Source organism: Struthio camelus, chromosome 19, assembly GCF_040807025.1.
Source record: "Struthio camelus isolate bStrCam1 chromosome 19, bStrCam1.hap1, whole genome shotgun sequence".
In the NCBI taxonomy this organism is placed as follows: Eukaryota; Metazoa; Chordata; class Aves; order Struthioniformes; family Struthionidae; genus Struthio; species Struthio camelus.
In genome coordinates this window covers 9,837,605-9,861,193 of record NC_090960.1, presented here as the reverse complement: position 1 = coordinate 9,861,193, position 23,589 = coordinate 9,837,605, and the positions used below count along the sequence as shown (strand labels likewise).

General features: G+C 38.9%; 1 protein-coding gene across 11 annotated transcripts in view; it reads left to right on the top strand.

The window, feature by feature from the left end:
- TNRC6C (trinucleotide repeat containing adaptor 6C) overlaps positions 1-23,589 on the top strand; it is a 357,433-nt gene that overhangs the window by 259,069 nt on the left and 74,775 nt on the right. For all 11 annotated transcript variants that reach the window (XM_068914208.1, XM_068914209.1, XM_068914215.1 and 8 more), the window contains 2 exons: positions 7,098-7,197; positions 8,141-8,162. In XM_068914208.1, coding sequence (XP_068770309.1) covers positions 7,098-7,197; positions 8,141-8,162 — 122 coding nt within the window. The remainder of the gene's footprint in view (positions 1-7,097; positions 7,198-8,140; positions 8,163-23,589) is intronic.

The following is a 23,589-nucleotide window of genomic DNA, read 5'->3' as shown; positions in this document are numbered from 1 at the left end:
TTTCAAATTACCTGTTTATTTTCAAAGTACATTATCTCCTATATTCATATAGTTCTTCCATAATTGCATCTTGTCCTCAATAAAATAGTTGAGGTTTTTTTTCCCCCGTTAATTCCTTTGAGAGGATATTGTAGGATTTTACTTCCCAAATGGGTAGAGCACTCCTATTTCTATTCTAGTTATCTTTGTGTCCAGGAATCAATTTGAACTTGTGTCAGTGTTACTTTGTAATAAAATTCCTTTCTTCAGGTATTTATCCTCTTCTCTCCCACTCTACTCCCAAGTGCATATATGTTTATAGATTTGTTATGTCTTCTAACATTTTTTTGATGTTTAAGTGTGAAAGATTTTTCTTTGTGCCTAATCCAAATCTCCTTTGCGATTTAAACTCAGTACTACTTTCCACAGCTCGAGTAGAAACGAAGAATTTACTCCATTCTTCTCTGCCTCTATCTTCAACATACATTTGGAAAAATGCCTGCCTTTTCTTTAGATTAAGTGAATCCAAACCTCTTGAGTTTTTTCCAATAGCTCATGCTTGTTCAACCTCAGATCCTTTTTGTTGCTGTGTTCTGGAGTCTTTTTAGTTGATCTGTTTCTCTGTTGAAGTATATAGTCCAAAACTGGACACAGTATCCCAGCTGATGATCTTTCTGACCATTTGTGACACTGCTGCCTTGCCTTGGGCTTGTGGTCTGCAGTAACAACTGTTCTCCCCTCCAGACTGGTGCTTAGCGAGTTGTTCCTGTGCTGTATGGATGCATATGATTATTCCTGCTGAAATGTGGTACCCTGCATTCTTTCTTACTGAATTGTATGCTACTTTTTTCGTGCTACCTCTTGAGTTTGGGATTTAAGGATGGACAGAATTCAGAACAATGTTTTACAGCCTGATGACTGGATGTTTTCTGGAAACTTAAGTGCGCACATTTTTCCAGCAGTGAAGTTATTAATAAAAATACTGAATACTCCTGGACATATGGCATACTGCAATGAAATCCACTGGTTTTCTCTTTCTTGTTGGAAAGAGAAATGCTGAGTATACTACTTTTGCAGCCATCTTACTGTAATTTCATTTAGGTTATGTTCCATACCTTGTTCTTAGAAAACAAAGCAGCCATGTTTGTATTAACAAAGCTTTGCACGTTGCCTGAAATATCAATAAATGACTTCTGTTACCTCTTCTCTCTTCCTTTTTCAAAAATGCCTGTAACTGCGCTACAGGAAAAAATTAAGCTGATTTGATGTAGCTTTTCTTGACAAATCCTTGTTAGCTGTTACTCATGTTCTTCCCCTTCCCCCTCCCCCTTCTTTTTTTTCCTTTGAGTTGCATGAGCAGTGTTTACCATTTGCTAGTCTTCTGGAGTTCCAGCCGTCTTCTGCAGGTTCCTTAAGGTAATCTGCAAGAAGTTGGGCACGGTTGTTCTTACGGTAAACGACATCAGGCCCCGCTGGTGGGAGGGAGAACGTTTGACTTCTCTAAAGACTTGTACAGTTGTTCTTACTTTTGCTAGCTTTTTTAAAATTCAGAGTGATAGCAAAATGTTTGGTTCTTTGTCCTTTCTTCTTTTCCCCCCTGCTAATTCACGGAAGTCTTCCTCAAAAGTTGGATTATTCCTTTTTTCCAAATGTGGGGAAAAGGCCCTTAAACACATCTGCAGATTCTTGCTTTGAGTTGCACTTGCCAGACCTTTTGGGAGAGGAAGCAAGGACTGAGCCTTTTGTGCTGCCTGCTTGTCAGTGAGTGTAGTAGTTCAGGAACAGGAGCGATCATCAAGGAGGGCTGGGACTAAATTTCTCCCTTATGCCCTGGCCTTCTGGGGCTTGCTGTGGTGGTGGCGGCGGCAGAGACCCTGGGGCAGGAGTGGCTTGGTTGTTGGCTCTTCACTGCCCCTGCTGCCCAGCTTGAAGCAAAACACGTCTACGTAGCTTCCCTTTGACATGTGTGGCCTCAGCACCAATTCAGATTGCTGTTGGCCCTCTGGTCACAGTTGACGTCTTCAGTGAAGACTAAAGCAGAAAGGGGGGGGGAAAAAAAAAAAAGTACTGTCACTTCAGCGTTCGTAGGTTCATCTTTCAATGGCCCTCCTTTCCCAAGGAGCATCAAAACAACTTTTTCCTCTTTAAATATTACTGAAGTACTTGTAGCATGTTTTAGTCTTACTCTTTATATGCCCCTTGTTAACTGATTCTTTGTTTGGTTTACTGACTTTTGTGATGTTTGTGCTGCTCTTTTATAGTCTGTCTTGTTTTTTTTAACCTAGTTTTGTCTACTTTGTTGGAGGTGATTGGAGAGTTTGTAATTAGGGACCCGTGTGACTCTTCTTGATTAATGGCTGAGCCTAGATGTCGAAGGGAAAAAAAACATGGCACTTTCTGAAGTCGCTCAGACTCCACCTTCCGCCAATATTTATCCTAGAAGGGTCACAGAGAGCTTGGCAGAATTGAGGATCAAGCAGGAAACGAGATTAGCAATTAATAGACAGATGCGGGGTTTTGGTTTATCCGTTTTAGCAGTCGTGAAATCAAGGACTGCTGTGTGGTGACCTCTTACTTTACTTATTCTTCCTCCACGTTAGGGAATCTACATTCATGTTTAGTTTCTTGGTGATTTCTAAGAAACAACACCTTTTTTTCTTCCGTTTCCTGTGCGTCTGTATTTTCCAGTTGTCTTGAGTTAATTGAAGCCTGCTTTTCCAGTGTTCATGGCTCTTTATTTTGTTCATTTTTCCCTTCTACCTTCCAAAGAACTGCAAGCGCTGTGGATTTATGATCGCTGTCATTCAGGCTGCTTTCCGCTTTCGTGCTCGCAACCATGTCTGTCTTACCATTTTGAATCAGATCTCGACCGTCTTCTGAATAGTAATTTTTTTCGCTTCTGTTTTAAAAAATATATTGCTAGGTTTTGAGAATTTAGTGAAAGGTCTGTTTCCGGTTCCGTGCCTGGGCTGGCTAAAACCCTCCCTTATCACCAGCAGGAACAGACCGTTCCGTTAGTCGCTTGCACAAAGCCTGGTGAGCGCGCTTTGGTCGCCTGCCTTTGGGCATTTACTGCCAGTTCCTTCCAATCCTGGCTCGTCTTTGTCAGGAGAAACGTGTATGTTCAGAAATGCAGCAGGCACTGCTGTGTGGTGGTGGGAAGTCAAAACCTGAGTAATGCTTAAGCAAGTATGTGTAAGGTGTAGGATTTATGTCAGTAACACCAGCTTTTACAACTGTCTGGGGAGGTCTTGCCAGCACAAAATAGGATGTGAAAATTTAAGGTACAAGAACTATTCCAGAATAAACTTCTCATTGGGCTAAACTAGCCAAAGACATCCATAGACCAAGTTTAAGAATGCTATTCTTCAAGAGGTATTCCAGACAATTTCCATGTGTAAATAAACCCTTGGCATCTTAAATATACACAAATGAAATTCATTAGGCCGTGAGGTTTGGAACTGTGCCACGTGGGAGGGGGGCGAGAGAGAGACCTGCCTCTGTTTCTAGTCCTCAGCTATTGCAGGGACTTATGAGCTAAAACGCAGTACGGGTAATAACCTTGTGTGTAATAACACGAATAGACTCCACTTGAAGTTTGTTTAAGAATATGATATTCCCAGAAGGCTTATCGAAATATTCGGGTTAGAATGTCACATCAGTGCTAATTCAAAATACCAGCTGTGGTTTCAAATGTGAAAGTGATCAAATGTCTGATATCAGCTAGAAAACTGATGTTTTTACTTAGGTTAAAAAATAAAATCGGCCTGGATTTGTTACTTTTCTTAAGGGGAATAATAAGCCTTTGTGTAATAGACATCTACTTACCATAGAGTTCTCGAATGGTCCTGATCCTGGCCTGTGTTTTGTCTTGCTTTTCTGTTCAAAGACAGTCACCTAGGCACGTATACTTTAAAGATCATGTGGGTTTAGGCTTGGATTTAATAAAGTAATTACAGTCTTTGTAAACAATATCGGATGCTATAGTAAAACTCCTTGTTCTCCACTTGTAAAAATCCTTCATGATTTTCATACTTCAGATCTGTGTATATGGAAAAGGCAAACTCATACATTTGAGACATTTCTGTTTTAAATCATGAGATTTGTATTCATAAATTTTTTAACGTTTTTCCTGTAATAAGATGAAATTGTCAGTCAAGAAGCAAAACTACAACACATGCCTTTGTGACAACTTAAACTTAATATAACAATATTTTTATTGTTTTCCTTTTGTTTTGCTCTTAGATGACTAATTTGTGCCTAGAAGTGACAGCAAGAGTTGCCATCTGAGAGGCCACTTGGAGCTTTATTTCTATTTTAAGCATATTTAAAGCACATGTATTCAGAAGTGTCATTATGTAAATCAGTTTTGAGAATTGAATTCCATTAAAAATTATAGTATCATTTCCTGAGTTAATTTGAGGCTATTTTAAACTCAGAATTGAAATAAAAAACAGGCTTTCCACTAGGAGTGGCACTTCTACCTCTTTTGTTGTAATTGATATGATAATATGGTAATAAAATACATTGTATTTCTAATGGAGCAAAATGTTTGCTGTTCTTTGATTTAGGAAATCCTTTGATATGGTGTATTACCTGCATAAGGGATGAAATAACATACACAGTGCTTGTGAAAACTTTGAAACAGAACCAGCTTTAGAGGATAGAAAGGCTGGAAACGGAGAAGTTCCCATTGGAGTCCAGACTAGGGAACAAGACATTGGCAGCGATGAAGGGCCCTTGCTATCAAAAATAAGGCCTAATAAGAAAGCTGGAAGTCTGTACATTCAGACGTGAAGGCGTGGGCTCTTCAGAACCTGCTATGACTTGGGGAGAGAGCGCTAAAGAACTCAGGGGAGTAGGGAGTGTTTGTAGTTACTAAAATTCAGGGGACTTTCCTTCTGCTAAGCTAATAGGAATAAAACCAAATCTGTTTATGCTTTCAACTGTATTTCCTTTGGCAATATAATTTTTTTTTTTTTGGTAAAGTCCTGGGATAATCCACTGAAAACTACTATTTTAAGTATTCCTTTCTCAGGTTCAATGTTAAGTGTGATGAAAGTAGTTTCTGCAACTCTTAAAGCAAGCGTTTCTCAGACATTGACTTACAGTACTGTATTTGAAAGATGGCATTTTGAAATCAGCATAAAGCTGGGCAGTCATGTAGGTGATAAATTCTTAGACATGACCAGAAGTGATTCAGGTATTTAAAATACAGCTATCTAATGCCACTTGAGATGTCCTGGGTATCATGCCAGACCTCCAGCTGCTGTTTTAAACTCTGGGTCTCCCATAGGTCTTGTGTCATATCTCCCAATTCTATAAATTGAATACTGTAAAATGTCTAAAAAGGCACTAATACCTATATTTGGGTTTCTGAATTGCTTACTGTAATGTTTACTATTTTGGGTAACTTAAGGATCCAAGGAACGGGAAGGTTGCTCTTGGTTTAGTTTGGAGCAGTGTGCAGGATCTCTCTAAGCATTAAAGGGACCACAGTGGTCAAATTTAGTATTTTCAGACAAGTGAAAAAGCCAAAAAGCTCAACACCTGAAATCTCAAATTTTACCATAGTATTATGTTCCCTAAAAAAGGGAAACTATGTAAGAATGAGGAAGCTCGTAAAAGGAAAATGAGGGAAACAGCTACAGGGCAGAATATTTGCATGGAGAATATTTAAAGACATGATGGCAGAATCGTGGGTTATCTGTTTCCCCTATACATAAAGAGCCCCCCAGATAGGACTATTTGTGCTAAAACAGTTGAGCAAGGGGTGTTATAAGTAAAAAGATATTCTTCAACAAAACAATCCAAGCAAAGATGGATGCAAGCTTTGGCAAGCTACCTGTAAAGCAACAATAAGGTAGACCAAAAGCGATCTTAATGAACAATTTGAAGGCGCAGAATCTAATAATAATAGGAATGGTCTCAGCCCGTCAGAAGGAGAATATTTTCCAGAAAATCTCTTGGGCTGATAAATGATCAAGATTTAAAGAGCTGTCAAGGAAGATAAAATACTTACAAAAAAGTAAATAAATTATTTGCATTGGTATTTATTTGGAAGGATGTTCGGGAGGTTCCTACGCTGTAGGTAAAACTCAGGTGAGTCTGAGGAGCTGTGTTTCAACTTGAGCTGTTAGTAGAAAAGGGTTTAGAGCAAATCAGAGTGAACAGTGACACTTTTCCGGGACTTGATTGTACTCGGTCGGTATTTTCAGAGAATTTGTCAATATGAAATACTCAGCGTAAAACTGCAGTTTATAATTTACTCTTTCAAATGTACCTGAGTACCAGAGGGATTAAATGGGATGCCTTTTCTTTAAACAAACAATGTAAAAGGCTACCAACTTGCAAGCTTCACTTCTGTACAAGGCAGCGGATGTATGTTAGAAGATTTGCATTGGACTTTTGTTGCTCCCTGTGCTTTCGTAATAGTTGCAGAAATGCCTTGCTGTCTTGGAGATGTGGAATTCTGGAAGCAGTGTTTTGTTGCTAAATTTCTGCAAAAGGATAATGGTGTAAACCAGAAATAATGTTACTCCTGTGCTGTATCTGCATTTGACTCTCCTGCATGTTTTAGTGGTTTTACAATTATTTTTCCCAAACAAAGAGGAATTCTCTTCAGTCTGTAGTCACAATAAAGGCTTCAAAAAGAATTGCAAGTGATCCTGACTAAAGAGATGATGTTACTTTTTTAGTTATAGTAATCATTTATTATAGTGATGGACAAAGAAAGCATACATGGTGTGGTTTCAAATTTATTTTGTTTGTTTGTTTGTTTTAGGACAACTTCTTATTTAGCTGCTTAAATTTTAACCAAGATGGCATTGGAACACCTACCTTATAAAACATACTAACTTTAAACAGTACTTTTGAGTGATTGGGAAAAGAGGTTCTCAAAACTTATCATTTCTGAATTTATATTCCCTACTCTTTTATTTGTCACTGGTTTCAACTTTTGAACAGCTTTTTTGTAATGCTCTCATGACAGCATTAGAAAGCAACTCTTTTAGACGTGAGAGTTAGAAAGTCAGTGATATTAGTATGGATTATTTGCCTTCCTAGGTAAGCTTGATCTTACTGACAAGCTCTTCTAAACTTTTTTTTTTTTTTATCAGGGAGAAAGAACAAGAAACACAAGAAGAGGAACATTTGATGGAAGAAAAGAAAAAGAAAAAGCAGGAAGAAAAGAAAAAGAAGGAAGGTGCTCAGAAAAAGGTTTGCCTATGTTACTGTTTTTCATGATGTATTCACTCTATATGTACCATACAGAGACTGATTGTGCAGCCTTTACCGTTGTGACTAATTCTCACAAAAGTGAGCAGTCCCATTGACTTTGAGTAAGGCTGTGGTCAGAAAATCTCTGCAAAAGCAGTCGCGACGGTTCATTAGCGCTTCCCAAGCTGCTTACCATCCACTGATGGATGGTAAGTTACTGCTCCCACAGCTGTATGCTTGTGAGTGTTGCCCATCCACTTCACTGCAAAATTAACTAGATTAGACTAAGCTGATACTGAAATGGCTATGGATTCTATGGCCATTGCATATTTCATGTCACTTATGTTTTCTTACTTCTTTCTGTTTTCTGGATTTACACAAAGTTAGTTTTAATCATAAGCAGCCTTGAGGATGTGGATGGGAATTGATTGCTATCTTTTCCAGTATAAAAATTAGGCATCGAATAAAAAGAAAAGTTGGTAGGGTTTGAAACAGATAAAAAGAGATAGGTCTTCACAAAATGCATTGTTAAACTTTGCAAGCTAATAGGATACATGGATTCAAAGGGACACTGGAAAAATTCATGCAAGTGAAATCTGTTGAGTGTTAACAAGTTAGCAGAAGACTTAGTTGGTTCAGGAGATCTCTGAGCCTCTACTGGTTGGAGGGTGGAGGGCTATAAGGCGGTAGTATCATATGGCTCGCCGTGTTTTATACTGTCTCCTAGGCATCTGCTTTCGGCTTTTTTCAGACAGGGAATAGCCTTTCTTACGTTCCTCGTACATGGAGTTAAACTAACATTCTCAAATCCATAACAGAAACTAATACCTGGTTTATATAAGCATTTTCTGCAAAAAAGTTAGGACTGTAGCCCTGTAATTATACCTATCGCTGAATTTGACAAGGAATTGATTTTGTTTGTTTGTTTGTTTCTTTTTTTCAGGCTGCTGAACAAAAAACCAAAGGTAAATTAACATTTATTCTTTATTTTTTTGTAAGTCTGTTTAAAGATATAGTCTTACTTTTCTTTATGTTTTTTTTATAAGGGAGAGAGACTTATCTTATTACTATAGTTTTTTCCTAAAGCTTTGTGGGAGGAGCTGACTATATACGTTGGAATTCTCAGTGTATGCTTGTTCTTCGCTGATCTTACTGGGTGTCGTGCAGCACCTTTTTGACATGAATATATAGATTGAATGCTATGAAACAGAACACAATGTATGTCATCCTTGTTGTTTAATGTCAACACAAATCTAGTTTCCCATTTGGCTGTTAGTAGTTATTTAGCTAACTCAAATGACAGCTAATTGCCCCCCAAAAGGGGAAACCTCCCCCACTATATGCACATGCTTCTGTTGGCACACATCAGCTCAATCTAGTGGGTAAATTCAATTCATCAAATCTACGAGAAAGCTATTCTCCTCCCTCCTTTTCTTATTTCTGTGTGAGTTTTCTGCTTGGTTAGTGAGTTGAACTGGCTTGCAGAAGAGTCCAGGGAGCAGCAGAGATAAGCAAGGCATTTGTCTTTTTGGGGCAGTGAACTATTAGATATGTGCTCTAGGAGAAATGCTGGTGAAGCTACAATCTTAGAAGAAATTGAGGAAGAGAGCATAGGTAATTCCTCCCTTCTGCAGCTGTTGGCCTTTACTTTTTTTATCTAGCCTGTCCTTTGATTTACCTGCCACCACACAATGCTGAGGGTTGTATTTATTGCTGGCTAATTAGGTGACAGACAAGTAGAGCTTCCTGGGTTCCCCAGACTGGAAGTTAGAGCAGAGCCAACCTTCTTACTACACTATGAAGAAACCACTACACCTAGTTTACTGAAACTGTCCTTTTCCATAGAAATTTTTCCCATGTACAAAATGTGAAATGGAATTATTTTATCTGAATTCTGCTGCTTCTGCCCCATTACCTATTTTGTAGTTCTACTTATTACCTAGTTTATATCAGTGGACTATGCTTTCAGGAGAGAAGGTAGCAAAAGGAGTTAAGCGCCTCAAAATCTTGAGTACATGAAAAAAATTATTAAGTTACATAGGACTGATTTCTATCTAAATGGAATATTTCTGTTTCCACAATATTACGTTTTTTTTCTGTATTAGCTCATTTCTGTGTCAGAAGTTTTCATAATGTATTGTAACGACTTTTTAATACCATAATTCAATGACAGATGTTTTTGTCGTCAAAGTAACTAATTAAGTTCATTTTCACATGATAATACAATGATTGTTGATTTCTGTTAATATTGAAACACAAGAAGGCCTTCTGCTTTCCTATGTGGGATATTATTGTGTCTTTGTTGGGATAGCTATTTTTTAATTACTTTAAAATGTCAAATTTAATGCAAGTCTCCTAAGTGGCTTGATAATCATTTTCATTTCTCAGCTAGGCTCACATGTTCATTTCTTTCAAATTTAGGGCCTGTATTTCTCCATTGGTTTGATTTTTGTCCGTTATCTTTGTATTTAAGAGTCCTCTACTCCCACAGTAAAATAAGAGGAAGTGGGAGGAACAGGAGAGTAAATGGAGTTATGTTAGAGAGCCAGCACTCCTGGCTTCTACCGTTGCATCCTTCAGAAAGCGGTAATGTACCTTTCTGTAGTTGAGCTTCTCTGGAATAAACTGACCTGGCTGTATCGAATCCAAACTCCTATCCATAGTCTTTCAAGGATTAGTGGCTATTTCGAGCCACATGGATGACTCTTGTTTTTTAAAAATTTCCTTTAATGGGCAACTACTGAATGTTTTAGGATGGCATATGGGAACTTCCTATTTCCACCTAATGATACGGCTCTCTTTTATTCATTATTAGGCGAGAGGTACATACGCTTGTGATAGATTAGCAGGAATATCTTAAAATATAGAAAGTATTTATTCTAAAGTAATGAGAAGAAAAAAATGGCCACACTTTTTAAGTAGAACATTCAAAGTTAACTGTGAACTTTAGTGCAGTCCTGTACAGAGTATTTTATTTTGCTACGCTGTCAAAGTTGAATGACAAACGCCACTGTCTTCAAAAGACAGCACGGGAATTATCATGAATTAAGTTTGTTTATTTAGTGTTTGTGACAGAGGAGTTAAAAGAACTTTGCTGTAAAGACAGGATTACCCAACAGAACTGGATGAATTGACTGCAGCAGATACTGCATGCTGCTGCGCAGGATGCATTAAGTCAAAGGTTAAAACCGTACTGGAACGGAACCTTCTGCAGAGCGTTACTATATCCAGCTTTTGGTAGGTAAGGTGTTTATAAACGTGGCTAAATGTAGTAGCTTGCAGTACGGACGCGACTATTTGTCTGTGACCTTTCCCATAAACTGGGAATGGCCTAGATATGCAAGGGGAGCTGTGTCCTGCTTCAGAACGGGGCAACTTAGAAAAAAATTGCTTAATTTCATGCGAGTGCTGTTCAGTTCTGTTACTGGGTTGCTAGAGCAACGAGAGGTGCTTCCACCATTTGGGTCTTATTGGAGACGTATAAAGAAAATTACACAACTAGAGATAGGGTATGGAACAGTTTTCCGGTTGCTGTTTCAAGACCATATGTCTGTACTGTTTCTTTTTCGGTATCAGTTGTATTTTTGAAGGAGAAAGTACGTACAGAAGTAGCTGTAGAAGGGGACAGACTGGGACTTGACAAGCAATGGAAAAGGTTCGCCGTCTTGGCTGCCTTGTTCTATATTAGAAACCTGTGATGTGATCAAGGTGCTTTCAAAATGTTTTTCATCAATATTGAGATTTTTCTCTAGCACAATGGAGAATGTGAAGATACTGTGCTATCTAGTAATTAACTCATATATTTTGTATGTGTGGTTACAATTTGCTGTAAAATGACACCAGGCTGTTGCGCGCTCGGTCACTGCTGAGGCCTCAGGAAAGAGAAGCGGGTAAGGAGGAAAGAGGTTTCCTGCAGCTGCGTGTAGATGGTGTGTTGTCAGTTAAATATTGCTCTGAGACCTCAAACGTGGCTGAATGTTTCCATTTGTGACGTGGAGCACAAAACTCTTCCAAAATAAACACGCGTTTCCACCAGTGGAGGAGAGGTGGGGGGCTGCGTCTGAAGTTACTGGGGCAGGGGGGAAGCGCTCCCTTACGCGGCTCTTGCTGCTGTTTAAACAGCTCGGCTCCTTGCTTCCGTTTAAACAAGGATCCAACGCTTTAAGTCTTCCCTCCGTAACAGCTTCTGAAGCGTCTCATTGTCTTCCTGAGGCATTGATTGCTAGAGTATTTTTATTAGGCCGAGTCTTTAATAAATACGCTGTTTGCGGCCTTTCTAGGGAACGTGTGAAAGGAGGAAAAAAAAAAAAAGATTCAGAGAACTGATAAGCAGCTGAAATGTTTCTCAATTACTTGAAAACAAATGAAAATTGTCTTCCTTTTTCACTGGTGAGGAGCGCTGCAGAATTACATGAGGTGGGGAGTGAACGTATTTTTTTTGCACGCTGCTTTGTACTTTCATATTACTGTTCTTTATGGTAATTTTTTTCAAGAACGGACTACTGAACACAGCCTATTAGTGTTTATTTTAGTTGTGTAAACTCTTGCCATTTTATATGTACCTGATGAATAATTTTTTTTATAAAAAGGCTTTTGTAGTGAAAACATTCCTTTGTAGCAACCAACAAGAGTTTTGCGCTCTATGATAAATAGTCCCTGGCGAGGTAAATGGCTGTTATTTCGTAACTGTAGGAGACTTTTTAAGAGCAGAAATAGGCTTGTGATAAATACAGAGGTCAATGCATCTTGCTCCCCGCTCTGCCTCGAGCCGCCTTGTTGCGGGATAAGCCAGCACACAGCTGACCGAGGCGCTGCCTCCTTTACTCCCATCCCAGCTCAACGCTATGCACTTCCTCTGAAGAAGTTAAAGATACCCTGCTGGTGTGAAATAGCTAAAAATGGTCTGATGATACTTGGTTGCTCTAACAGCCACCACAGTAATTGAAAGACGAGGTACCGATCCCTTCTTCCAGCGTTATCCACAATGAAGGTAAGTGTTAGATCTGCCAACAGAAATTAAAAGGGTTAAGTATGTACCATTTTTAGCTGAACGTATCAAGTATTTACCAAAATATTTCCTTAGAAATGTTAGTCTGGACAATCTTTTTTCCTTTAGTCTAATAAGTTTTTTTTGAGGGGAGACTTAAAAGAACAGAGAGCATTTCACACCGTGTGGTTGCCTGTGATAAACTATTTGTGGTGTTGCAAATGTTGAATGCTTTTTCAGATACCTTTTAAAATTAGCATTGCATCTTTTATACCACAAGCAATACTTCATATTTCATCTGGAGGAACATGGTCAACTATATTATAAATGGGCATCAAAAAGGGGTAGATAGAAAGCTCTGAGATCTTGTCTCCTGCTTTGGCATTTCTATTCTGACGAACCTTCCTTCAGAGCCAGATATTTTCATCTCCAAATCAAACATGTAGATTGTTGTATAGTTTTAAAGGGATTCTTTCCTTACCCTGCCCAAATGTGCTGTTTTAATGTTCTCTGCTTATGTTGGCCTGCATGCGAATTATCTTCCTACAACCTACACTCACTTCTGCAGAAATGCAGCTGTATGTACGAGCCATTGATGACCCCGGTCTTTCTGACCATGCTTGCAGGTTCTGAGGTTTAACTGTAGTTCCATCAGGAAACAGGAAAGGGTAGACTTTTTAGGGAATCTCATCATTATCCTTTAGTAGAATTATAATAGTGTGTAACGTGGTTAGTCTGTGGGGAAAAAAACAAAACAACTCTGGTTTGAGTTTTTTAGTTCGTGTCACACGATTGCAGTGACCAGCAGAGGTTTTTATCCAAGATTAGAAAATGTGCTTCAGCCTACAAATCAGGTGTGATTTACAACAGCCTTGTGACCTCTGACTCATTTGAGTATTTATAGCTTATGCTTGAATATCTGCCTCTGCCATCTTGTTAGTTAAGTGCTATGTTTGTACTGAACTGCTTAACATTGTAGTGACAAAATGTGCCATAAATCATCATTGCAGAAGGAAGGGAGCACTGTAATAAGTTCTTCAATTAGATCTTAATATGCAGTCATTTGATAACGTAACGATAACCTAGTGCCATATGTTAAGGGCTTTATAACACAATAATGTTATTCTCTTTGATAAGTGCTACCATTGTGTTGTTTTGCTATTTTAAGGATCTTTTAACAAACACGAACTTGGGTTTTTTGAGAACTGACCTATTGACAGAGACAGAATCTTCAAAGAATGGGTTGTGAGCAAAATTCTTAGAGTCCCTGCCATAATATTGGGTGAAAAATAGTTGAAAATACTGAAAAGATGGGAAAGCACACAGGAGGAGATATTTTTTTTATGTTCAAGAAGACAGAGCAAGAAGAATCAGCTGGAAGGCTTAGAGTGAATTAATACAGAAAAAAACCCTTTGTTTTCCTGCTAATAGTGGGATGGCTCTGGCAGGGAATCCTTGAGTCCTTGACAATAGTTCAGTGATATTTAGGATGCTTTTTGCTCTCATGAGTATAAGCAACATCATAATTGGTTCAAGTCAGCATAGCTATTATAAAATGGAAGAGAATAAATTTAAAGTAACACATGAGTGTATGGATAACTTTTGCTACACTGAAAGCTGTATTTTCCTTTGTGAGCACTTCTCATGTTGGTCATAGTACTTTTCTAGTTGAAGGTGCCCAACTAGAGACTAGTTGTGGTGTTGAGCACTGGTGTCCTTTTGCAGGAGAGAGGGTATGTCAAGGTTTGACACCGCGAGCCGGCAGTCAGGGATGGAGAATTCTGAAGGTTGGTGTCTTCTATAGCTCTCTTCTCCAGCTCTCAAGTAGAACCTCTTTTTGGGCAGTGAGGCACAGAAACAAGCAGTGCATTTTTTTTGGCAAAAACTTTTCCTTAAAAAAAAAAACTTCAATTTTTTTTTCGAAAATGCAATATATATTTTTCCCAATGTGCTCCTGTTCTGAGCACGATTTAAAAAGCACAGCTGCCCTCCTGAAGTGATGCAAAGTGCTTTGACTTGTTTGCATAAAATTACTTCTTTCTCTTACGGCTCAAGTGAGCACCACCAATCCCCTTCAGTGGTGGTTGCCTTGAAGACTTCATAGGTTCCTATTTGGGGACAGAGAAGTAATCAGGAGCTCAGGTCAAAGGCCCTTGATAGTTTTAGAACTCACTCCTCAGTGGTACTGTTTGTACTCCATAGTGAGAATCTTCTGTAGTTTGTCATCAAGCAAATTTAGGCATGTGCTCATAACATGATTACAGACAGTTAGCGCTAGTCTTCCGTGTGGTTTGTCTTTTCTGTCAATGAGGAAATGATCTGGGTTTATCAAATTCAGGGACAGTGACAACCTTACCTGTATTTTTTCTCCCCTCTCCCCCTTCCCTTTCTCAACAGCTTGAAAACTGGAGCTTTCAAACACCAGACCTCGTTGATTACAAGTATTTTTCAAATGATCTAAATGTTGTAAAGGTTGATATCCTGTTTAAAGGCGGTGGGATTGCGTGCTTTCATCAGATTTCTCATTGTATTGTCCATTTCACAATAAATTCCAAGTCTGGGACGTTATCTCTACAAGAGTACTTTGTGAAGAGAGAATTAGAACAAGTTAGATAATACCAGTTTGGCTTTTCTAATCTAGACCTAATTCTCTGGGTACCTCTTGGTGGCAATGCCTATCAGATAAATTCCTCGCTGGCTTTCTAAAAAACAACACAAACTGCCAATACACTTGTTGACAACTGTATATTCTAGAATATAAATTTTAACTGCTACACAATGGTAATAGTGGTAGTTATGATCAAACTGCATGCTGTTTTATGGTTATTTATCTGTCCACAGTGTCTACTTTCGTACGCAGTGATAGACCTCCTTTTCAGTAATGGGCATTGCCTAATGCGGTATATTTAAACATATAGACTGTGAAATGGTCAAACTTGACACTTTCTGGCATTACAACGGTTTAGACAATAGCCTGCATTCTTTTATCAGCCTGCTTGGAAAATAATTATTTTCCAATAAAATATTATCTGATATTTCTTTTCCATCTCAGCATATATGCCCAGATACTTGAGATCTGATGCATTTTTCTCTTTTAACATATCATTACTACGTGTTCTATCTACTGAGAATAATGGACCTGGGCACCCTTGCACCTCTTTGTTTTTCTTACCCGCTCTGCAGATTCTGGGATTTGTTTACTTGTGAATGGCACTATAGCACTGCTCACCTATTTTATCAAGTTGATTCTTCTTTCCTTTCTGAAGTAGTTTCTGTTATTAGCTTTTACACTTATTTTAAACGGACATGTACATCAAGGCAGTTTCTTCTCTGCCTTGAGGCCTATCTCACCTTAGATCGTTCTTTCATGAGAAATTTTCTCTGCAGCTGCCTTGATGCCATCTCTGTGAAAACCTATCAGCTTTATGTTTTACTTGCAGTGTAGTGACCGCTGTCCATTATTAGATTGTCATCTTACTACCCAGAGGACAGTTGTGTCCCACACAAATGCAATATCTAATAAGATCTGCGAGCCATAAGCTTGTAGAGGTGCATCAGGAGAGGGAAAATGTTTTAGCTCGGTTTTGTACACAAGATGCTGGATTGTTTCGAGTTGTACGCTAACTCTCCAACTTCACTTGTCTTGATCTCTTCCTCCAGAAGGAGGAAATCTGCTTTTTTGATGCTAATTTGCATTCTTGGGCTAGTTGCTACAAATGCTGAAAAAGATGATTTTGGCAAAATGAAGGTGATGAAAAAGTGTTTTGCCGCTTTTACGCTGTATGTGGAGTCTTTGGCCTGAGGGACCTTGTATTCTATTGACTATCTGGTGTTGGTGTTCCTCTACTCTGCCTCCTGACTTCATTATGTTTTGCAAGTTAATTCTAATGCTTCTCCTGAATTGTTAAAGATGGTAGCCCATACTTTAAAAATCCTACAGGACTACTTAAAATGTCTATCTAACTAGCTCACACTGTCAAATACTCCAAAGCGTTCTGCTGGTTTTGCATTGTGCACCTGATCATTCAGGTTATTCTTGAACTGGGTTAGGCAGTGTGGCATGCATTAGCTTCCTAAGAGGTGATTACTCATGAGGTTGACTGTAGGTCCAAGATCACCACAGGAGGAGGAGATTTGCTTTATAAGCATCCTTCCCTAACTTTTGTGGCATGGCAGCAGTGGCTTATGCTAAGTCGTCTTGTGGGACCTGCATTTAATGGCAACGCCAAATGCCCGGGGCACTCCTCAGCTGCCCAGAGCATGTCAGCAACTATTATTCCTGTTTGCCCAAGAGGAACAGCTGAACTTCAGGTATGGTTCAGGCTCTTGATTGCTGCTTCCCATATTGGCAGAAGTAATTCTCCGCACTCATATAATAGAGTTCCCTGAAGATCCATCCTCCTGTTTTCAGATGCCTTTAACGCTTCTGACATAACTTACAATTTGGCTGCTTTTGCTGTCTTTGTTCACCAGTCTTTACAGAGCCAAACTATTTCATAGCTGTGCTGGTGTTAATTCTGCTAGTTTAGTTATCTGTCCCTGAAATTCAGCTGGCTAATCCTATAAGGATCCTGAATTGATGATGTGGGAGTGTCTTCTTCCAGCTCTCCTTTCCCCCACCATGCTTTTTTGACTGTTAACCATTTTTTCTCTGCAGGTAGTCCTCTGAAGTATACAGTCACGTGTTGCTTGTTTTTAAGATGTAATTTTCCAGCAGTTCCCATAGCAGTTGTTTAGGCCTAACTGACAAAACATGAGAAAACTTCCTTACTGTGCTGGAGGTGGTAGACTGTCCTACCACGCTCTCAGTCCTTTCTCTGATTTACATCTGAAGCCTTTTTCTTCTGTGGCTGACATCTCTGAGGAGTAGGGACTCCTCCCCTCAACAAGAGAGAGTTTTCAGAATGAAATAGGAAGAACATAAAGCGTTTAATATTGTGTATCTGACGTAGCAAAGCATGAATTTTGGTGGATCCTATCTGCCGTCTTCCAAGAGTAATTTTTTGTTTTCCTTTGTGGTATAGTTGTATTTCTAATCTTGTCCAACACTCACTGTGGGAGGTCAAGCGGGAGGTCTTCAGTCGCCTCAGTCGTTTAGCTCAGACATACTTTCTTCCTTCCAAGCAAAAATTAACCAAACCATGGGTCTGTATTCTTCTCCTTCTCCCTTGCCAAACAGCAAAACCCAGAAGCTGTGTCTCTGCCTCACCTTTCCCTGAATGTAACTTTCAGAAATCTTTGGTACAGTGTGTTCATTACTGTACAGAGCCTGCCTGTAGCTCTGCCCAGTACTTCTCTTTGGGAAGGTTTCCCCTGTGTTGTATCATAGATACAAAAACCGCTAAAATTTCCGGCGTGACCCTTTAGTGCCTGACAGCTGCTTGCTGCTGTAGTCTCTAGCTCTCCAGCCCAAAAGGGAGCTGATCTCTCAGGCAGGTCAGATTTCTGTTCGTTTACTGTAGGCGAGTGAGGCTCGCCTCAGAAAACGTCTTATCCCACCGTGGTTGTTTGAGATCTTGGGTTGTTTGGCTTGTTCAGAAGAAGTTTTTCAAAAAGCTTGCTTTTTTACCTCTAATATTACACTTTTTGACACCTTTTCTTGGAATTTGGGACAAGATGCACCTTTGCTATTCATGTCTGATTTTATGCCTGTTTTTAAATTGAGATTCAGAAAATATTTTAAAATATTTATTTACTGTACTTTACACAGAATTCTTTTTATGGAAAAACTGAATTTCCTAGGTGTATTTAATGGAACTTGAATTGAACTTGGTATTTGGGTTCTTATAGAGTTGACGTCAATGTCGTCATTGCCAGTGGTAAATATGGAAATACCTTGTGCTCCCTCTGCTGTTAATAGCCGTCTCCTCTTATAGGTCATGCATAAACAGTGCTTCTTTTTTGAAACTAAAGTAATAATACTTAAATGGTAGTTTGTAATTCCATAAGATCATTAATGTTAAATAAGGCCCATTTTTGCCTGAAGTATTTCAGTGACTCTTTAATACGCCTAACAATTTAAGTCAGGGTCATCCAGTACAGCATTAATACCATCAGTTTACAATCATAAGCTGTCCATTATTTACATTAGGAAATTGAGGTGTCTTAAATTTTCCTCCCAGCTGATTGTCCTTTCCTAATGTGCAAGAAACAGTATTTTACAACATTAAGATAATAATATATTGTTAGGTAGATCTGTAAAGCCATTAAAGAAGTGTTGTTTTTCTGACCTCCCTAGACAAGTACGGTCTCTTCCTCTTTCTTTGCAGTACCACATATTACAAAAAGTTTTCAGTAGAAATAAAACTCTTTGGAAAGTGACCGTGGTCTTAGAAGGCTTGGGAAATCACCAACAACGTAAGTGCGGGGGGGAAAACCCTTTGGGTTTCATATAGTAAACCAAGCTATATTTCACGGGTGAGCAGTTCTTAGGTTGCTAGTGCTGTTTCCTTTGGATAAGCCTAAGTACAGCTATATGAAATGCGTGTGAGTAGTGTGGGGGGGATAATGAGGTATTCCTTCCTAGGAAGGAGAAGACGTGTGTCTAAAATAAACTGAGCAGAATTTTTGAATTAACCTGAAGTAATAATATTAAGTTATTATTAGTAATCTTTATTAAAACATCTTTAATTTTCTTTTAACATTCATGTAATAGAATCTGATTTACTGGGAGTGGCATTTAATTAATTTAATTCAATTTAGAGAGTTAACTCTATTACATATTAGTACAGAAAATTACCTCTGAACAGTCATTTCTCACTGGTGACGTGCAATAAGTTAATTTAGCTTTGGAGTTCGTTTGGGTGCATTGCGAGTTCCTCCCTGAAAGTTGCTATGGTGACAGCCCCATCAACCAGGAGCTGTCAACCCCGACAACAAATACAGCCGCCTGGCTTTGCGCGGGGACACCGCTGCTCGTAGTCCGGAAACACTGACAGACGGAGAGGCTGTGCTCTGTGCTTTTTTTCTATTCATAGTGTTTTTAGTGAACTTGCTTGTTTAAATCTTTATAGATGCTTTGCAAGGAACGGTGAAAAGCTTCCTAAGGAACGCTCCGTCATTAATGGACCTGCTGTGCTGCAACGCTCTCACAAAAGAGGTTTTCTGTGAGACTGCGTTCAGCAAATTGAACAGAGCTGCTTTGGCTTCATCTTAGCTACAGTAAAATGACTGCAAAATAGCAGACGGAGTTTAGTTTGCTTTTATCTAGGAAAATTTCATGAAGAATTTCAAAAGGAGAAAGTCTGGAAACTGCTCGAACTGTTTTCCTTATGTTTCTGAATAATTTAAAAGCTGTTTTTCATATACGGCATGAATTCACGGTGGCCCTGGAGACATAAAAAATGTGTTTGGCTTAAACTGAATTAATGAAGAGCTTGCTTCTGATTCCATATGAACCCAGGCTTTGCTATCAGGTAGTTGAACTCTTGGATCAAAGCCAAAACTTCCAAAGAAGAGGCTGTCTTTTGGAAACTCGCTCAGAAAAACACTATCTGCATATTAAAAGTCATGTTTAGATTTAAAAGGGGGTATTAAAAGAGCTGAAATGTAAATTTTAAGTTCAGTATGTTTTCTTTTTTCTTCTAAATCGGTATGCAGGAAATCAGACTCAACTAGTGGTGGGGTTTTTTTTCTACAGCAAGACTTTAATTGGGTTTATCTGAGCAAGGAATCATTCGCTCTGATTTTTTGGGGTCCAAATTTCTCATCTGCTTGTTTCTGAGGACAAATGATTGCCATTCTCGTGGGACTGCTTGTGTTTCCAATATTACAAATTACATCCAAAGTAGGATGTGAAACTTCAAAATTTTTCTAATGATAAAATCTGTGAAAGTTTGTAAACTGCAGTCTCCTGAAGTGGTGACAATGTCCTTATTTTTTGTATGTTTTTAAGAACCTAGTTCCTCAAAGTATTCATTTGCAAAATAATTTTGTTCAGTTAAATAGAAATGAACACTTTTTAGTTTTATACTATCTTCAGTTAACCCAGGAAGGATTCAGACCTTGAAATCTAAGGTCAAAATATTTCAATTTCAGTTTTCTTTGAGATGGCTACATACACCATTCTTCTGGGTGATGCTACCCGACACTTGGAATACATCCCCACAGCAGAGTAGGAGGGGAAGCTGGTCTGTGCTGAAATCTGTGTTGGCACTACACTTACTCATGTTGGCTGATTTAAAATGATAGCCTAGGTATCTCTACACTCGTGTTAGGACTGTAGCATAAACAAGCCTTCTCTTGTGGTAGAATGTGAATCATGCCAGAATTTCAGAGTCCTTTTATTAGTTTATTTAAAACATTGTTCTGGCCCACAAAATTGTTACTATTTTAGTATTGCACTTAAAATATTTGTTTGGTACCATAAATGTGTATGCCAGTAGAGCCAAGACTTTGTGTTTACACAGGGCCCTAGTCAATTTGACATGTGTACATTAGTCCCATGATGTGAGAAGCGCTGCCAGTGAGTGAAGAGTACACTTAATTTCTCATGGTCGTAACGGGGTATGTTAACTTCACCTGCAGGCATATATTCTACAAGCAGTTGACCATGATGTTTTAATAGAGGTGTCTAAAAGGAGTAAAATAACAATGCAACCTGTTCTTCCCCAAAATACAAATAAAATAAGAAGCTATACTTCTAGTTCCCTCAACAAAAATGAATGCATATGTACAGTGAATATGATGTATCTAGGCTATGTTAGAGCCGGTATGGATTTGATACAAATTGGTGTGTGCACGTGCATGTTAGGCCTGGGGCATCTCTAGTGTATTTGTCCTCAGGACGGGTACATGCCCAGTAGGTCTGAGGTGTCCTGGACACATTGATCTCGCTGTATACGTGTTAAGGAATAAATACACACTGGCAATTTCCAGATATTGCTAGAAAAATAGCCAGAGTCCTTGCATTTTTTTCCAGCTTTTCAAAGTGGAAAAGGAAGTTGTCTGACATAATGTGAATGTTTAGTATTTCCAGTTGTTCTGCAGCGTGGATGGGATACTGGTACTGACTGTATTCTGAGACACCCTGAAACTCTAGGTACGTCCACCTTGCACGCACAGCCTGTTGGTGCCCCACATACGAGATAGGTGGAGCGTAATCTGTGTGCGTCTGAGGAGCACCTGTATTACATTCCTCATTTTTCTCTAGAAGCATTCCAAGTTAGAAATGATGGATGCATGAGGTGTCTCCAGCATTCAACTGCTCATGTATTTGAAACTGGAAGCATTTCTGTTCTGATTTACTCTATTCTCTTTGACCCCAACTGGAAGGCTGCTTTCAGGCTCTCTTCAAACTTGCTGCCTGGCGAGGTGGGAGGAGGTAGCTCCAAAGGAGTCTGAGCAGATTCTGCTACAAAAGGGCTGATTCGAACCAGCCGTTTGGTGCAGGATGGATATCAATCACTTCCTGAGGCAGACTTGTTTATAATAGGATTCTTGCCTCTGCCTACTTAAATATAAAAACTGCACGTTAACCTGCAAGAGGGTAATCCACCAGATTGCCCCTCTTTCTGTACTGAGGTGTAAACAAGTCTCAAGACTTGTTGATGTGAGCTGTAGCCTGTAGATGTATCACTGTCCAAGGTGCAAATGAAATTTTAAGCTTTTCTTGTATACAGTAAATTAATAGATGTTTCAGATTATTTCAATTGTTAATTGCTTTAGATTGCTTTAGGAGCACACTAATTAGTGTGAACTGAATTTTCATATTTATCTGCACAAATGATTTAACAATGAGCAGATTTCTACTCTAAAGAATATTTACTGTTCAACCTGTGCTGGAAGTGGCCCTATTGAAATAACAGGGAATGTTTTCAATGGGGTGGCTTAGCCCCATTTGTGAATGTATTTAGAAAAAATTAGTTAAATTTGAAAACTACATGTCAGCATTGTGTAATGATATTGAATGCACTCAGTCAGCTTGAAATTAAAGGATTTGATTCCCGGTTCTGCCCAGACTTCTTATGTGACTCTGTGTCAAGTTATTTAATCTGCTACGTTGTTGTGTGCTTGGATTTTCCCACTAGTACTTGTAGTGATGATAGCGTTGTATAATTTAAAGCTCTAAGCTGTTTTCTGTCTTCTTAATTGTATAGTTGCTGATGGGGGTTGCTGTAGCAACATTTAGGAAGGGTTCAGAGGGCGGGAGGAGAGGTGAGAGAAGGAACCTCATATAAAGCCTGTGACTCATTCCTGATTGGTAAAATGGTATAATACTTTACTATTTTGCTGAATTGCTGTTGAGATTGAATGTTGGTGAAACTCTCATCTTACAGATGAGCTAGAACATAGTGTGTTTTTTCCTGGGGGATCTTTTCAAAATAAGTTGCTGGGGTTTAATTGACTTTAAGTGTGTATTTTTTTTCCCCTCTACTGTGGGCAAGTATATAAGAAGCATGCTACCAAGAAGGCTGAACTTGCTTTGTATGAATCCCCCTTAGCCTGCAAATGTTCTAGCTAAGAACATCTCTCTCCATTCAGAGCTCTGTCTTCTCGCTTCATCACAGAGGAAGAGTTTCTTCCTCTGATAGAGTCACTGCTGGGACTGACTCTCCCTTCTGTCCTTTTTAGACTGTTCGTAATGTTATTGTTTCTTGATGCTATTAGCGTGAGTGATAAAAACTTTTAATAGCTTCGTTACTTTCCTTTTTTGAAAGACAAGTTGGCTTTCTAATGTCAGTGTATTGTTTAGGGAGAAGAGTCTACGTGTTTAATGTCCCTCTCTAGAAGTGAGAATTGAGTTTACAGGAATCTGAATTCAGAGTTAAACGCATGCTGACATGCCGGAAAGATGAAATATGTCTATGCTGAAATGTCAGAGGCTTACTCGTCAGGATAAATGACAGTCTGGAGACCAGTTTCTAGCAAGAGGTATTTATTTATTTATTTGTCTTTACTTTACAAGGGGTGTGTATTTTGAAAAGTCGGCCGGTCAAGAGATGTACGTGGTTAATGCTGGAGTTACGTGAATTCATAAATACTGCTTCACATCATCTGTAAATTGGAGTACTATAGCTTGAAAGAAACCAGACAAATTGTTAAGCCATCTGTTAGGGGTTCGTGTCCTGAAGGAATGTAGCCACGATAATTTAACTGTTCCATTACCCAGAATTTTGATTCAGAGCTTGGACTTTCCACTTTGAGGCCTGATAGATATCGTCCAATTTCCATTCATGAGCCAGGCCATGGTAACCACGTGCGCTCATAGCCTGCGATAAACACGACATAGTCTGATTTGCAGTGAAAGAGTATGGTGCTAAATAGCATTATATTTGCTTTGGATTGTCAATCTATTGTTGATAGCAACCTATCAAACTAATTGGCTGTTTTAATGCCAATTAGGATTAAAAATGGCACAGCTAATTAATTGTGAATTTAAAATTAAAGTTTATGATCAGTGCTAG